Source organism: Pseudozyma hubeiensis (assembly GCF_000403515.1).
Source record: "Pseudozyma hubeiensis SY62 DNA, scaffold: PHS70, whole genome shotgun sequence".
NCBI classification, from domain to species: Eukaryota; Fungi; Basidiomycota; class Ustilaginomycetes; order Ustilaginales; family Ustilaginaceae; genus Pseudozyma; species Pseudozyma hubeiensis.
In genome coordinates, this window is record NW_012133852.1 from 27,669 (window position 1) to 43,783 (window position 16,115).

Sequence of the window (16,115 nt, forward strand, 5' to 3'; positions counted from 1 at the left end):
GTGAAGATGCATTCCCCTGATGATTTGTTGATAAATTATCTTGAAAGCGGTCGGAAGCGCACGCAGGCATGGGCTTCCGCACTCTACTTGGCCGCCTTTTCGCTCGGCAGATCCTCTGGAGGAGCTTCAAAGACTACGGTCGGGATGGGCATGGATGGTGCTGAAGTGGATGCGGACGCGGACGACGCGCCTTCCGTGGCCGAAGCGTCTCTTGCTGCGGAGGACGATGCTGCCGACTTTACTGAATCACTGCGTTGCAGGTTGCTGGACCGGGAGCCCGAGCCTTTGTTGGAGGACAAGCGCTGATCGAGCGCTTTGAGCGCCATGGCTCGTCTACGCTCTGCTTCGGCCCGCGCACTGCCCTGTGGAGGAGCCTGGCCGTTCAACGAAGCCGATTCGAGGTCGGCGTAGTCTCCTCCGGTCCAAGGCTGTACGACCTTGATCTTCACGAAGATGTTGAACAGCGTTGTCGAGATGAACTGAACCGGCTTGTGGGCGATAGGCGGGAACCAGTTGACAAACGCAAAAGCCTCGCTGCGATCACCCTTGTAGCCAGACTCGTTGACTTGGAAGAAACGCAGGTAGGCCCACGAGATAAGCCAGCCGAACTGAATGAGAATCCATGGCGAGGTGTAACCAATGAGGCACATGACGTTACTGACAGTCACATAAAGCATGGGCAGATCCTTGATGCGAAGTTTGAGCGCACCGCTAAGCACTTGCACTTGGTGCTCGGGAATGAGCTGAGTGAAAGCAACGAGGAAAGCGGTCTGCAACGCCTGAAGTCCGTGGAACTGAATCCCCCAGATGAGCACCTCCTTGCGGAATACACCAAAAAGAAGAAGCTGCAGACCCCATGCGATGATGTTGCTGCCTACAAGAACGACAACGGAGAATTTGACGAGCTCGATGGCACCCCACTGTCGTTCGAGGTATCTGGCTGCCAGAGGAAGTGAGACGATCGAGACGATGAATTCGAGGATGGACGACTCGCAGAAACTGGAGGTGATGAGCGTCCATGGATACCAGAAGCTAGCACCGGGAACAATGACGAGCCATGGGAACTTGACCGCACTTATCGTGCCGAATCCGAGTCCGGTTTGGAGGCGCAAGAAGAAAAGCAGAGTAGTGAACGCAAGGAGCGCACCTGTCAAGACTCTGGTGCCTGGAGGAACATTCTGGAGGAGTGTTGACAGTGAGAACACCGCCATGGCTGGAGCTGAGTGCCGATTCTGAAGGCTCGATGGCTGACAGCGACAGTCGATGAGCTAGGACGGAGATATGGTGGAGCAGAAGAGCGATGCCAGCTGAGTTTCGTGATCGACCTAGAAGTCGAAGATGCACAACCAACGCTCGGCTCGAGTCGCGTGTTCCGAAAAGTCGCGCATCCCTAGCTCAAAATTTCGCACAACATACTCAACAGGGTCACACTGCAGCGGCAATCATGGCATTCAGCACGATTCGACGGTGACCGTGAGAATGAGATACACCCTCTGTTGCGAGAGCACACGAGGTCATCACCTCAAGAGCTCGCGAATGGCGCCCCAAGCTGCGCGAAACCCACGCTTCTTCTTGGGCGCAACAGCCGTCGCGGTGTTCTGATCCGTAGCCAAGTTGGATGCGGATGAAGCTGGCTGCTCGTGGGCCGAGTCTTTGACATAGACCTCGCCAGAAAGATCGACCGAAGCTTTGGCTCGTTCGGCGTTGGAGTCAACATTCTGGGTTGCAGGTGCGACGCCAGCGACATCGGAGCTGTTCAACGAATGCGTACGTGTAGCGCAACATCGAGGCACGAATGTGTATTGGGAAGTACAAGTACAGTGGTCGAGGGTCAGTGTGTGTTCACTGCTTGATCTCAAGAGCAGGACCTGGATGCATGCTGAGTACTGAGCGGGTATCTGAGGTAAGAACAGTCAACATCTGTGCTTACTTTTGATCCGCTACCGAAGTCTTCGCCAGCGCATCGGCAAGCTCGTCAGTCTCGTCGACCTTGGGCTGCGCCGCTGCTGTCTCGGGCTCTGGTTCCTCGTTACTCTCCTCCTCATCTTCCTCGTCTTCGCCCTCGTCTTCCTCTTCGCCTTCGCTCTCTTCGCCCTCGGGATCCATCTCGTCGAGCTCGAGAAGAGCATCCTCGTGACCGTGCTTGGCTAATGCGGCCTTGATCTTTTCGATGCATTCGTCTTCCTCGTCGGCCCAGTTGCCATTGATGTCGAGCTTGGTCAAGCTGCTCAAGTGGAGCTCAATGGCGCTGCCAAGTTGTGCGAGGACCTTGCGGTCGAGGTCGCAGTACTGAACCTGGATGGTCTCGAGCGCCGGGTTGCTGCCGTTGGCGAGTGCACCAAACACGAGCGCACCTCCCTTGGGTTTCAAAAGACAGTCAGAGAGATTGAGCGTCTTGAGCTTGGGCCACTTTGGCAGACACGCTGCGATGGCGCGCGAGCCTCGAAGCGTGGCTGTGTTGTCTTGGAGGTCGAGCACCGCGAGGTTGGCACACGAGGCGAGGCCTTTGCTGATGGCCTCGATGCCTTCCATGCGGATACCGTTCTGGAACATGCGGACCTCAGTAAGACCACCGTGAGCTGCGTACGCTTTTGCCCACACGGGAGCCGAGCCATTCTCAAGCCGATTGCGCCCACAGATGACGGTGCGAAGTTTTGACTCGAGGCCCTTGGTCTTGAGATTCTGTGCAGCTTCGTAAAGAGCTTCTGCGACGATGGTACCTCCCGTGATGCCGAGCCCGTTGTTGTTGAGCTTGAGCACAGAGAAGCTGTGGTTGTTCCTCAGAAAGTTGACCATAGGCTCGGCAGATCGTCCACCGAAGGCGTTGTCGGAGAGGTTGAGCTCCACGAGGCTGGTGTGGTCGGTGAGAGCATCGCAGAGCGCTCTGAGAGCATCAGGGATCTCAGTGATCAGTCGCCCTGTGAAGATGTCGGCAAAGTCGGCCACCTTGAGGGTCTTCTTGGTCTTCAATACATCGGCGAGAGCTTGACATGCCTCGACGCCGAGGGTGTTTCCTCCCAGGTGAACTTCTTCGAGGTCGGCGATTTGGTCGAGCTTGTCGAGGTGAGGCTGGATATCAGCCTTGGTATCGAGCTTGAGCCCCTGCCCAACGAGCGAGAAGATTTTTGACCCGTCTGACATGATTGTATGAGAATGGAACGACGATGCGATGCTAGGAGAGGTGGGACAATCGTGTGAGTGCAGGAGGAGGAAAGACGTTGGACAAGCATTCGACTATGCAAAAGTAACACATCGCTCTAGAAAATATCACGCCCGCTCTCCTTCGCATATGTCACACGCTGTGTGCCTTTCCGTTGACAGTTCTTCTATCATCGCACTTTGGCCGATCTGAAATTTCTAAAACACCCGATTGTCAGATCGAATTGCGCAAAGCGCGCTCGCTATCAGCTGCGGCAACGGCTCGAGGTCCGAGCTCCATCTGACAACGTGCCTCATCTATCAGTTGACAATTTCTTTCGTGTGGCGATGACTTATAGAGCGTCTCTTTCTCTCGTTCAAGGCCAGCATCGGATGCTTGACGTGGAGGCTCAGCCCAAGGGAGAATCCAGCCCGCCGCCATGGTGAGGCCTGCTAGCGCACTGCCGCGGAGATTGTCGCTGTCAAGAGTCGTTGCTGGTGACCAAGCAACCGTGCTGAGCAGGATGGCCTCGCACTCGTCTATTTTCCTCTGCGCGCAAGGGCCCGTTGTGAGGGGGAATGTTGAGCCGGGCGGTGAACGAAGCCGGGCAGCTGAGCAGTCTTCCAGACTGTTGGTGTGTGCGCAGTTCTTCTCAGAATACAAACCCTGCAGCTTGTAATTCAAATCTGGCAAAGCCATCAGGGACGACAATTCAAAGGCGGCATGCAACTTGGACAGAGCGCTCAGTGGTTGCCTCTCGTCGGACGACTGCGCTGCGTAGGCACGAGATTTTGACAAGATCGGCGGCCAATCATTCGCCGTGGGTCGATCCGCCTTCTGCTCTCAGGTTCCTGCCTCTAAAATTTTTTTCTCCTCTCTTGTCCCTTCGTCTGCCTCGAGCAGAGCAGTCCTTTTTTGTTCTGTGGGCGTTGAGCCACTTGTCCAATTTTGCATTGCCTTTGTCCTACCGCAAATTTCTCACTCTGCTGCTGGCTCTGTAGGGCCCTATTCGCTGTCGCCGCCGTCGCCGCCGCCGCTGCTGCCACCAGACTGTGTCGAGCTAGAGGTCACTGCCAAATCACTTTACCCTCTTCTTCCACCAACCATCTCCCCCCTTCCCTACCCATCTCTCTCGATCTCAAGCGCATCGACGCTAGTGTTCAGTCAAGATGGTTAAGTGAGTACTTGAAAGCACAAGCATCGCATCACCATCGCACGAGAATGCCTACCAGCAGCCCTCACATTGCGATGGATTTGTGTCAGCAAACGATACAATCATAGCGCCCATACCAGTATCATTCATTGAACGCACTCTGACCATCGTGTACCTCTATTGCTTATCTGATGCGTTTCTCGACTTGCACAGCTTCACCGTCGACGAGATCCGTGGCCTCATGGACAAGCCCACCAACATCCGTAACATGTCGGTCATTGCCCACGTCGACCACGGTAAATCCACCCTTACCGACTCGCTCGTTTCCAAGGCCGGTATTATCGCCGGTGCCAAGGCCGGTGACACCCGTTTCATGGACACCCGTGACGATGAGAAGGAGCGTGGTATCACCATCAAGTCCACCGCCATCTCCATGTACTTCCCCATGGAGAAGGATGCCCTCGATGCCATCGCCCAGAAGAAGGACGGCAACGAGTTCTTGATCAACCTTATCGACTCGCCCGGTCACGTCGACTTCTCCTCCGAGGTCACCGCCGCTCTCCGTGTCACTGACGGTGCTCTCGTCGTCGTCGACTGTATCGAGGGTGTCTGTGTGCAGACCGAGACCGTGCTCCGTCAGGCCCTGACCGAGCGTATCAAGCCCGTCGTCTGCTTGAACAAGGTCGACCGTGCTCTCCTCGAGCTTCAGGTCGGCAAGGAGGACCTCTACCAGTCCTTCATGCGTACCATCGAGTCCGTCAACGTCGTCATCGCCACCTACAACGACCCCGTCCTCGGTGAGAGCCAGGTCTACCCCGAGAAGGGTACCGTCGCCTTCGCCTCCGGTCTTCACGGCTGGGCTTTCACCCTCCGTCAGTTCGCCAACCGATACGCCAAGAAGTTCGGTGTCGACAAGGACAAGATGATGGTCAAGCTCTGGGGCGACAACTTCTTCAACCCCAAGACCAAGAAGTGGACCACCAAGGACACTGACGCCGATGGCAAGCCCCTCGAGCGTGCCTTCAACATGTTCGTCCTTGACCCCATCTTCCGCGTCTTCGACGCCATCATGAACTTCAAGAAGGACGAGATCCCCAAGATCCTCGAGAAGCTCGACGTCAAGCTCACCCAGGACGAGCAGGACCTCGAGGGCAAGCAGCTCCTCAAGGTTGCCATGCGCAAGTTCCTTCCCGCCGGTGACGCCCTCCTCGAGATGATTGTCATCCACCTCCCCTCGCCCGTCACTGCCCAGCGCTACCGTGTCGAGACCCTCTACGAGGGTCCCCTCGACGACGAGTCGGCCATCGGTATCCGTGACTGTGACCCCAAGGGTCCCCTCATGCTCTACGTCTCCAAGATGGTCCCCACCTCGGACAAGGGCCGATTCTACGCCTTCGGCCGTATCTTCTCCGGTACCGTCAAGTCGGGCCCCAAGATCCGCATCCAGGGTCCCAACTACACCCCCGGCAAGAAGGAGGACCTCTTCATCAAGTCGGTCCAGCGTACCGTGCTCATGATGGGCCGTTACGTCGAGCCCATCGAGGACTGCCCCGCCGGTAACATTCTCGGTCTCGTCGGTGTCGACCAGTTCTTGCTCAAGTCCGGTACCCTCACCAGCTCCGAGACCGCCCACAACCTCAAGGTCATGAAGTTCTCGGTTTCGCCCGTCGTGCAGGTCGCCGTCGAGGTCAAGAACGCCAACGACTTGCCCAAGCTCGTCGAAGGTCTCAAGCGTCTCTCCAAGTCGGACCCCTGTGTGCAGGCTTGGATCGCCGAGACCGGTGAGCACATTGTCGCCGGTGCCGGTGAGCTCCACCTCGAGATTGTCCTCAAGGACCTCGAGGAGGACCACGCCCAGATCCCCCTCAAGATCTCGGACCCCGTCGTCGGTTACCGTGAGACCGTCCAGGCTGAGTCCTCCATGGTTGCCCTCTCCAAGTCGCAGAACAAGCACAACCGTCTCTTTGTCAAGGCTCAGCCCATCGACGAGGAGCTCTCCAAGCTCATCGAGGCCGGCAAGATGACCCCTCGTGACGACTTCAAGGCTCGTGCCCGTGTTCTCGCCGACGACTTCGGCTGGGACGTCACCGACGCCCGTAAGATTTGGTGCTTCGGCCCCGAGACCACCGGCCCCAACCTGTTGGTCGATGTCACCAAGGGTGTTCAGTACCTCAACGAAATCAAGGATTCGTGTGTCGCCGCCTTCCAGTGGGCCACGAAGGAGGGTGTTTGCGCCGAGGAGCCCATGCGTGGTACCCGCTTCAACATCCTTGATGTCACCCTGCACACCGACGCCATCCACCGCGGTGGTGGACAGCTGATCCCCACCTGCCGACGTGTCTGCTACGCCGCCGCTCTGCTCGCCCAGCCCGGTATCCAGGAGCCCGTGTACCTGGTCGAGATCCAGTGCCCCGACTCTGGTCTCGGTGGTATCTACTCGTGCCTCAACAGGCGCCGTGGCCACGTCTTCTCCGAGGAGCCCCGTGTCGGTACGCCCATGGTCACCGTCAAGGCTTACCTGCCCGTCAACGAGTCGTTCGGCTTCAACGCCGATCTCCGACAGGCCACCTCCGGTCAGGCTTTCCCTCAGTCCGTCTTCGACCACTGGCAGCTCCTCCCCGGCACTCCTCTGGAGGCCGGTAAGACCCTCGACATCGTCACCGCCATCCGAAAACGCAAGGGCCTAAAACTTGAGGTTCCTCAACTTGATCACTATTATGGGACTTATCTTTTCACCTTAACCCTTTCAGACATCTCGAACGTCATGCTAACCTCTTTCTCCTTTGTTCTTTCTTGTCCTCTCTTCCCCTCGCTGCCTCTGCTTATCGATCACAGACAAGCTCGTAAGTTCATTTTTCTCAGAGATCGCTCGAAAACTAGAATCGAAGCTGACAGGGTATCCCCTCCTTCTCTCTCGTACAGTAAATGGTCTCGACCTCGAGGTTCCCACAACGTTTCGTCGATGTCCCCCCGGTGTGACCTCCGCCAAATGTCTTCCCGCCGCCGTTTTGCGGCGGTTACCCAAAATGCATCTGTTCCCCCTCCGTGTCCTCGTGTGAATGAGTCGAGCGAAACCGTGAGCGTGAAGACACCCTTGAGCCGGACATGCATTGTCGACTCACGACCACTATCATCAAGTGACCAAAAGAATCGCACCTGTCGCCAGAAAATCTCACTTTTCTCCGAATAGTCTTACTTTTCGCCAAATAATCTCAATCTCATTGAAGAAACCTCACATGCCTGTCGTTTAGCGCAACCCGTCTCGTTGTGTGTGCACCTAGCATCTCCGCGAGCACACATACGGACACAGGGAAGAACAGACGACAAGATATACGAGGAACACTTCATTTGGTGAATTTGTCAAGTTAAACGTGCAGATCTGATCGATGAGCGTTGAAGAATGACGAGCGTGTACTTGCTCGACCTGAACTACTTGAGCGCATGAACATACTTGACAATGGCTCCCTCAGGGTTCCTCGGGGACGAGTTCAGCGTCATCCTGAGCGTCATCCTGGGCGACAGTCGTCCTAGATGTGGCTTGTCGAACAGTCGGCATGTCCAGGACAGCCGATGGACCCCCTTTCATCTGCTTCAAAAAACTGATGAGGTTCCTCGCCCTCTCGTTGTCAATGACGAGCTTCTCGTTTTCAGCCTTCAGAGCAATGTTAGCCTGAGTGGTAACCTTGTTCGAAGCTTCCAGCACTGCCATCTGTTGCTTCAATCTAGCAACCTCGTTCAAGGGACCTTTTGCTGCTGTACGGATCGAGTCATCGAGAGCATTGAGCTGGCTTCGAATGGCAGCCAAGTCGCGGCGCACCTGTGTGGAATCGGCTTGGACGCGATCCACAGCCACGATCAGCTTGGCAGTCGTTTGTTCCGTTGTGTCAGCAGGCGTCATCTGTACGTGAAAGTTTCGAGATGTCAGCGTCGACTGGTATCTTCATCACGGCTGACTGTATAAGCGAGAGACCTCTTCTGGCTCCCTATCACCGCTGAGTCAATCTTCCGATGTCTTTGCTGCTGGCAACCGTGTCCATCGCACTGCAACCTGTGAAGTTCGAGAGTGACTTACTTTGAGATGGAGAGGGATGATACGATGACAAAGGAAAGCGCGCGTCGCGATGGCGATGGGATGGACTGATTGTGCGTTGGGGGATGGGAGCTGGCGAGGAGACCGTGTAAGAGATCCTGGAAGTCGCACATGGAAGACGGAAATGACGAGGACAGACGTCCAACTCGACTCCTTTATGTCCCTTCGGACATCAGACCTATCTTGTAGGCCGTTTTCATTCGTGTAGGTATCGAAGATTCTGCTTCCGCGCCCCAGCCCTCTGAAATCTTGGCTGTGGCCGGTCTTCCTCAGACGCGAGCGACGCAAGGGTGCTGTCGGGTTGGAAGGCCTAACCTGCGCAGAACTCATTGAGAGTGGCCTTCTGCGCACGTTTGCATCTACTCTCGCTTCGTTCTCATGATCTGTGCACTCGCGCAGAGTCAGGCTTGTTTAGACTCTGCAGTCGTGGCCTGACCGAAGTTTCACATACCGTCGCTGTCGGATCAGAAAGCTTTGCGCACTCGGTGTCGAGATTTTCAATCCACATGCTCGCGCTATGCCCGTGCCTTCGGAACAAGGCTTTGTGGTTGCGAAGGGCAGACGAATAAGAAGCTTTTCTTGTGAAGCCACCTATCTTAATGCTCCGCGCTTTTCAGGATAAGGTTAGAAAGGATCTCGATCCAATCTTGCTGACGGCAGGGGTCTAGAGAATCCTCATCACAGTTTATGCAATCCAACCACATTGCGTGCCACTCCACGACCAGAGCAGGATGCTAAATCAGCCCGCCTGTGAAACTCAAAGCTGGGGCAGACACCGGTCGCATACTCTCTGCATGCACAGCGCAGACGGCCTCGCCTCCTTGCAAACGAAAGGGAAGCCACATACAGTCTACGCTGCCTTTGCCAGACAGACAATGAACATTGTTGTCAGGAGGGAGACGGACGTGAAGAAGGAAAATTGGTGACTTGCTGTACCTTCGACCCATGTGGACTTAGATCAAGCTGCATGCAGAATCGTCTTCAGCGGTGCATCAGCAAGCTTTGACGGAATGAACAGGGCATCCTGCAGCGGTGACGTACGCACGCGTAGCCAAGCGACTCTGGCGTTCTGAATCATAAAATCTGTTTTGCCTTCTGCACAGAAGCTCATGCATACTCTGAGTCGATAAGTTCTTGTGAATCTTCGGAGAACCTAACCCTCTGCCAGCTGCAGCGAGCAGTACGGGCTTTTCATCAAACTAAACTTTGCGGAGAGTGGGTGACTTGCGACAATGTTGTTGGCAAAGGAGTGAAGCGCAGCGCAACTCGACAGGACATACAGTACACCTGATTTAAATGCCCTACTTTTCTTGACCGACCTCATCTGACAATGGCGAAGCAGGACAAGCTTCAAGATTCGGCCACAATCAACCAGATGTCACAGCGACGGCGTCCCCTTCCGTTCTTTCCCACTTCGTCCGAGACACCCACACAGTAAACGGTCTCAACGTCGAGCGCTCATCAACGTGTTTTCCAGTGACCCTGGCTTCGCTGTTGTGCACCTTCCCGTTGCATTTGGCGACGATTCTCGAAAATCCGTTTGAGATATTCCGAGTAAAACTTTGAGCGTGGACGCATGATTTGGGTTGCAAGGTGAAGTTATATGACAGCTTCGACATGTTTGAAAATCCTCGACGAGCTTGAAATTTGGTGAGATGCGGATGCGGGTCGATATTACCGGGGTCCATGCGGCCATTTTTTCACGCGTCTAGTTTCTCAGTGTCCGAAGGATCTCAATCATTTCCTTGTGGCTGCTTGCCCCACCCAGTTTATGGTAATGAATACGACTTTAGTGTCCTCGACTCAAGTGGATAATTACTCGAAATGGATGAAGCTGGCACATCCGCTGTCTGCGACCGGTTAACCGAAACGCTTGTTCCATTTGGGTGTGAAATGTGAGCTCAGGTGTGGAAGCGGCAGCGGGGCGTGCAAGAGTGAGAACGGGTCACTGGCCGCACGGGCAACTGCGGAGAAATGTTATCAGCATTATTGTATCTCGCTTCGTTCATCTTTCTGCCTCTTGCCTCCATCAGCTCGATCAAAAATCCGTGCTTTGCATCATTATGTCGGCCCTCCAACAGGTGATCCTCCATCCTTACCTCTCGCAACTTCTGCGTTTCTGGTCTACCACCGTTGGTAGGGACAAGACCTACCGTACCATCCAATATGCAGCTCGATTCCTCGCGTGGTACGAATACCGCAAGGGTGCTACCAAGGAGACCGTGGCTCGTCTGACCGCACTCAAATCGCAGCTCGGCCTCAGCCGTAAGCTCATGCGAGTCGGCAAATTCCTCGAGCACTTCCAGGCCGCCCTCAAAGCCACCACCATCCAGGACCCCGTCGTCTCGTATGCCGCCATCGGACGACAGCTCGGATACGGTTTCTACCTCATCCTCGACACGCTTCAGTGGATCCACGGCGCCAAGGTCTACACCTTCGAAAAGGCCACTGCAGACAAGATCTCCAAGAACGCAGCCCGATTCTGGTTGCTCGGTCTCACCTTCTCCCTCGCTTCGGGAAGCTACAAGACGTATGTGCTGCAACAGCGCGCAGCAAGCGCAAAGCGTCCTCGCGCTACAGCCGAGAAGGAGGCGGAGCGCAAGATCGAGATTGCACAGATCTCTACCGAGCAAGCCGCCGTGCGCTACCAGATGACTCAGGATGCGCTCGACTGGTTGATCCCTGCTACCGGTGCCGACATTCTTGGCCTCGACGAAGGTATTCTGGGTCTTGCCGGTTGTGCTTCGTCAATGATGGGTGCCCGCACTCAGTGGAGGGCTGTCAACGGATCAGCGGCCAAGTCCAAGTAAGACCGATGCCGACGCCAAAGACGGAAGCGGCGCATCACGCGATGCCCCCACTCCTCATATTTCGATGTATTGTTGCCGACACGAATACCATGCGCGATTATCCAACCATGACTTCCGACGACTCTCAGCTGCAAGAGAGCACAAAGACATCCAATCTACTTTGTGACAGTGGCTCGATCCGACAGCACGTTGGCTGTGAGCGCACCGCGACTTTCGACACACTTTCTCTTCGCGCGTCGGTGATTCCAGTCATCGGCTTTCACTCCAGATTGATCAGCATTGTGAAAGCGTGTCAACATTGGTCGGAAAGGACTACAGCACAAAACACAGCACCAAACAGGGTGAGAAGTAATGGTACAATTCCTCCAGTGGGAGTGCTAAGCCAGCGGAACCTCGACACGCCATTCCATGAGCATCTTGGCAAAGTCGATCGATTGGCTCGAGTTGCCAAAGCCTTCAAAGTCTTGATGGCCGAGTAGATCCATGTCGAGTTGAGGCAGCTCCGACGATGAGCCAACTGGTTCGAGACCAAAGACATCGAGACCATCCAGATTCTCTAGCAGCTTCGGATCGAATGCTAACGAAAGGCCAGTACTGTCGATTGTAGCAACGTCTGCTTGCGGAACATTGGCGGCGAACGCGTTTTCGATCCGAGACGACGGACACGATGCTGATGAGGCCGTGTTCGTGAGATTCTCAGAGAGCGATGGGATCGACATCAGCGACGACGACGCCTCTTGCGTTAGTGCAGCTTGATCTCCAGTTTCGAGCTCATCCCGCAGGGAGTTTTGGAGCCAAGTGGGTAGAGAATGCTCGTTTTCGAGCAGATTGTTACGGAACGACCGCCAGTAGCCTTCGTTGAGCAGCACGTCGAGGATCTGGCAAGTGGCATGCCATCGTTGGCGCAATGCCACAGCAGCTTCTTGTACGGCCGCGTCGCCCGATGGATGGACCGACCCGAGCTGAAGTTGATGCTGCTGCTCCTCGAGTCCGAGCAAGAGCTTGACCAGTTGAACCTGCAACGACACTTTTGTCTTGGTCGACGAGACTTCCATAGGGACCTTTTCTAGAGCAGCCGTGATCTTACGGCGAGTCATCAGCCTCGACAAGCCGCTGACGTTGACGGGCGTCTCGGTGAAAAAGAGATTGAGCAGCAGCACCAAGCACGCACGCAGCGTCTGCAGCGTGTTGAGTTGGCAGTTGTCGAGGCGTGTGCAAATGTCGGCGACCTTGTCCTGGATGTCGAGGATGTGACCCGCCATGTACATCAGGCTGCCATGCGGACGGGTAGCCTCAGAGATGAGGGGCATGTGCAGCGTGAGGAACAGGTGGAAGAGTCTTTGGTGCAACAGCCAACGCTCGACATCGACCAGACCGATGACTTCGTAGCGCGCTTCGAGCGAGTAGTGAGCAGGAAACGACGCGACCAGCGACTGGAACTTCTGGTCAAGCGAGTCACGTTGAGCAGCAGAGAGTCGCTGACCAAACACAGACGCAAGACCCCATCCATCGGCGGAGGCGGGACCGTCGTCGAGGTCCGACTGCGCATTGACCTGATCGACGAGGGTGCGGGTCATGATGGCAAAGTCGATGGAGGCAAGCGAGTAGCTGACGTGGGTCCAGGTGGAACGAAGATGGGAGCGCGGACACGGATGTTGCAGAAGTTCGTCGTCGAAGAGGATCAAAGGTTTGCGCGTATTGAATTGCAGCGGAGAGATGCGATAGGAGCGCGACTTGTTGCTCTGGCTCCAGTCTCGACGTACGAGCGCCCACCAGCAGCGAATGGCCATCTCGACCGTGATCGCCTGATGCGGTTTGGCTTTCGGAGAATGGATCCTATCGAACGTCCCGAGACGGTGGATGCGCATGCGGATTGCAGATCGAATAGCGCAATCAGCCAGCGAATCTAGGAAAGCGGACGAGCCTTTGCCGCACTCCAGCATCAGGACGGCAGTCTGGAGCTCCGAAATGCTACCAAAGGTGAACGTCGACTCAAAGCGCTGAATCCGCTTGACGAGGGCAAAGATGCGACGCAGTCGCTGACGGATGTCTTTCTGCCCGAGAGGCTCGACGTTGGCTCCAGAGCTGGTTGAACGACCCCACGTGTAGGTTCCATCGAGCGGGGCAAATCGCAGCGCAGCAAAGATCACCATGAGGCTTGCAGTAATGTGTCCGAAAGCGACCCGCTCGCGTCGCTCATAGTCGACGTCGGTCAAAAGCTCTGTCAGCACTACACGGATAGTCGGAACGTGCACGACGTTACCGTGAATCGAGTGCAGACGCTGAACATAGACGTCATGCAGAAGATGCAGCGACTGAGGCAGGCTGGGCAGAGCTGAGCGCACCTCTTGAATCAGCCCGCGGCGGCTTTCGATCGGCATGGCGCGCCATTCGGCGTAAACGTCCTTGAGGGCAAAGGGACATCGAAGCTCTGGGGCACTCTTGATGTGCATAAGCTGAACGGCTTCCAGCGTGTGCAAGCGGTCATCGGGATACTTGTCATCGTCATCGCTGTCCGAATCGCCCGACTCTGAGGAGCTGCCGTTTTCTGGCAAAGATTCCACGTCTTGTGGTCTAGCTGACCTTGCCGAAAAGGATCGCGCGGCACGTTCCTGAGATGAATAGGCAAAATCGTGAGCAGAAGACGACGTGCTGGGCGTGACGATCCTGCCAGAGCTGCTGGAAGGTGTCTGACCGTGCTCGCTGTGCTGCGAGGTGGACGACGTCATGGAGCGTTCAGCCCAGGCCACGGGTGGCAGTGTGGGTTCGAGAGGCGCTTGGCTGCGGTAATGAGATGGCGCAGGACCTTCGAGAGGCTGCGATGGCATCGACATGCGGCTCTTGCGCTTGGGGAATGGGCGCTTGTTCTTTGCCCTCTTCTTCCGCAATTCGTGCTTGCATTCGCTGCCGATGCCTTTGGAGACGCATTGATTGCAAGGATCTAGACGATCGCATTTGATCTTGCGTTCTCGACATTGGATGCACGAGCGATTCACCGAGCGCTGTTTGTCGGCTGATGCAGCGTTGACGACCATGATGACGAGCTGCCCTCACAGACGTTCGCGAAGTGGTAAGGTGGGGGCTTGCTGGCGATAAGTCGATCGATGAGTCAGGGAAAGAAGTACTTGGTAGTATCTGGTTACGATGTGTGGAGGAGAAGGAGTCAAGCGTTGTCCAGAGGCAGGGAGGGCAAGCTCGTTGACGACGCCTCTTTGCTATTGTTTGCCAGTCAAGATTGCGTCTCGGGTCTGACTTTGTTTTCAGGTCAAAGTCGAGGCTCAGCTGGGTGTACCACCGAATGCACAGGGACGGCCTGGCATGTGAGAGGCTGCAGGTAGAGATAGATGGAGTCGTGAATGGCACCCCCGGCGAGCCTAGTCTCAGAGTAAGAGCAAGAACGGCATCCAAAGGAGTATGCAGGTTCGGAAGCCTTGTGTCTGAGTGCCGACCCGTATATGTGCAAGGAGCAACGTTGGTCAAATGCTTAAGGCTGAGCGGGGTTACACATCGGCAGTGGCAGAGCTGTCAATTAAGGTTGCCGCTGAGCACTTATTTCCGGAATGCAGTCCAACTTATTGCCGGTATCCGCAGAGGCACAGCATGCTCGCTCTCGGCGAGACCCTTGCAACAGGCAGTAGGGTTCTGTTTCTTTTCCTCTGTCAGATCGGATTGTCGTACCACTCGCATGCGGTGCCGGCCGGGATGGGCACACGCCTCTTTCTCTGACGCTTCCGAGATGCACGACCCGGAGTCCGAGCTGCCAGAACGATGCTTCGACAATGATTTGATTGCGATTGTGAGCTACAATGAGTCACGGAACAGCTACATGGTTGGCAAGGTCGGCTCGCAAGGTGCTAGGCTGGCGACTGGTGACCCACGCTATGGCTTCTCCCCATGCAGGTGGTCAGCCATCGTCCGACCCTCGAAAGGGATCGGCTTGTTGGCTTCCTTCCACTTGGCCTCGGCTTCACTTCCCGGAGCGGGATAGTCGAGCCCACTCAGATGCCACAGGTCTGCTGGAGGCTCTTCGATGTGAATCTGTCGTAGCAACAGTGAAGCTATGTCAGCCAATGCGGTCAACGTGTGCATAGAGAGAATTTTTGGAAGACTCACCTCCCATTCGCAGTTCTTGGCTTCGAGTACGCCTCTGAACCGATCCTCGAGCCTCTTGATGGTGGTCATCCTGCGTTCTCTTCCAGTGGCGAGTCGGGCGAGGTGTTGAGAAACGATTCGTACAAATGGTTTTCCAGTCTGCTCTGCTCGTTCGGCATGGCTTTGCTTGCCAATGTAGAAGTCTTCCTCGCCATCAATTGCGCAAAAGAGCGTAATGATGAGAAAAGGCGGGAGTCCGACGCTGATACTGAATTTGTTCGTGAGCCGATGAGGTCCGTAAAGATTGATAAAAGGGATCGTCAATCGAGCCGTCATAGGAGCATTTCTAGGATGTTACAGGATACCTACTACATATCCGCGATGCTGTTGACTAGCTCTCGCTTCTCCTCGCGACTGAAGAGTCCCGGTGGAGCATAGATGCCTGTACCATTGTGAGCAGTTGAGAGAAGCTTTGGTCAGTCTGCGGACCAATGCCAACCCTTCCAAGCTTGTCAACTCACGATGAAGCGGCATGGTGTCTGTTTTGTCGTATGGAGTTCTGGTGGGGTCCGTACGTTGCGTTATCCTTTTCACGACTACTCTTAATACCTTTCGCACCGGTACTGCCGGACCGTGCCAGATCTGTTCCTTCACACCGACGAGACCAGCAGACGCTTCCATCGCTTCTCGGCAATTCCTCTCGCCTGTGCGCTTCAGGCAGCGGGGGCCCAAAAGTGTTCCCCGAGAGCACGCGAATAAGTCTTCGCGGCTCGCGGAGGGCAATTGCGAATTCACTCCAGACGCTCCATACACTATTTTGAGATGTTCAGG

General features: G+C 55.6%; 6 protein-coding genes across 6 annotated transcripts; 3 read left to right on the forward strand and 3 right to left on the reverse strand.

The window, feature by feature from the left end:
• Positions 1–83: 83 nt before the first annotated feature.
• Positions 84–4,287, reverse strand: PHSY_007398 (ran GTPase-activating protein 1; the record flags this gene model as incomplete). Its single annotated transcript, XM_012337992.1, has 5 exons — positions 84–1,032; positions 1,148–1,390; positions 1,522–1,752; positions 1,931–3,172; positions 4,244–4,287. 5 exons carry the CDS (start codon positions 4,285–4,287, stop codon positions 84–86), a joined length of 2,709 nt encoding a protein of 902 aa, XP_012193382.1.
• Positions 4,288–4,533: 246 nt separating this feature from the next.
• Positions 4,534–7,482, forward strand: PHSY_007399 (hypothetical protein; the record flags this gene model as incomplete). The annotated part of the gene is made up of 1 exon (XM_012337993.1): positions 4,534–7,482. The coding sequence occupies one exon, from the start codon at positions 4,534–4,536 to the stop codon at positions 7,480–7,482; it is 2,949 nt and encodes a 982-aa protein (XP_012193383.1).
• A 276-nt stretch (positions 7,483–7,758) lies between these two features.
• Positions 7,759–8,190, reverse strand: PHSY_007400 (hypothetical protein; the record flags this gene model as incomplete). Its single annotated transcript, XM_012337994.1, has 1 exon — positions 7,759–8,190. One exon carries the CDS (start codon positions 8,188–8,190, stop codon positions 7,759–7,761), a length of 432 nt encoding a protein of 143 aa, XP_012193384.1.
• Positions 8,191–9,176: 986 nt separating this feature from the next.
• On the forward strand, positions 9,177–11,192 carry PHSY_007401 (peroxin PEX11-2; the record flags this gene model as incomplete). The annotated part of the gene is made up of 2 exons (XM_012337995.1): positions 9,177–9,304; positions 10,523–11,192. The coding sequence occupies 2 exons, from the start codon at positions 9,177–9,179 to the stop codon at positions 11,190–11,192; spliced, it is 798 nt and encodes a 265-aa protein (XP_012193385.1).
• Positions 11,193–11,569: 377 nt separating this feature from the next.
• PHSY_007402 (C6 transcription factor) lies at positions 11,570–14,227 on the reverse strand (the record flags this gene model as incomplete). Its single annotated transcript, XM_012337996.1, has 1 exon — positions 11,570–14,227. One exon carries the CDS (start codon positions 14,225–14,227, stop codon positions 11,570–11,572), a length of 2,658 nt encoding a protein of 885 aa, XP_012193386.1.
• Positions 14,228–14,928: 701 nt separating this feature from the next.
• On the forward strand, positions 14,929–15,722 carry PHSY_007403 (ADP,ATP carrier protein; the record flags this gene model as incomplete). Its single annotated transcript, XM_012337997.1, has 2 exons — positions 14,929–15,043; positions 15,319–15,722. 2 exons carry the CDS (start codon positions 14,929–14,931, stop codon positions 15,720–15,722), a joined length of 519 nt encoding a protein of 172 aa, XP_012193387.1.
• Positions 15,723–16,115: the final 393 nt, after the last annotated feature.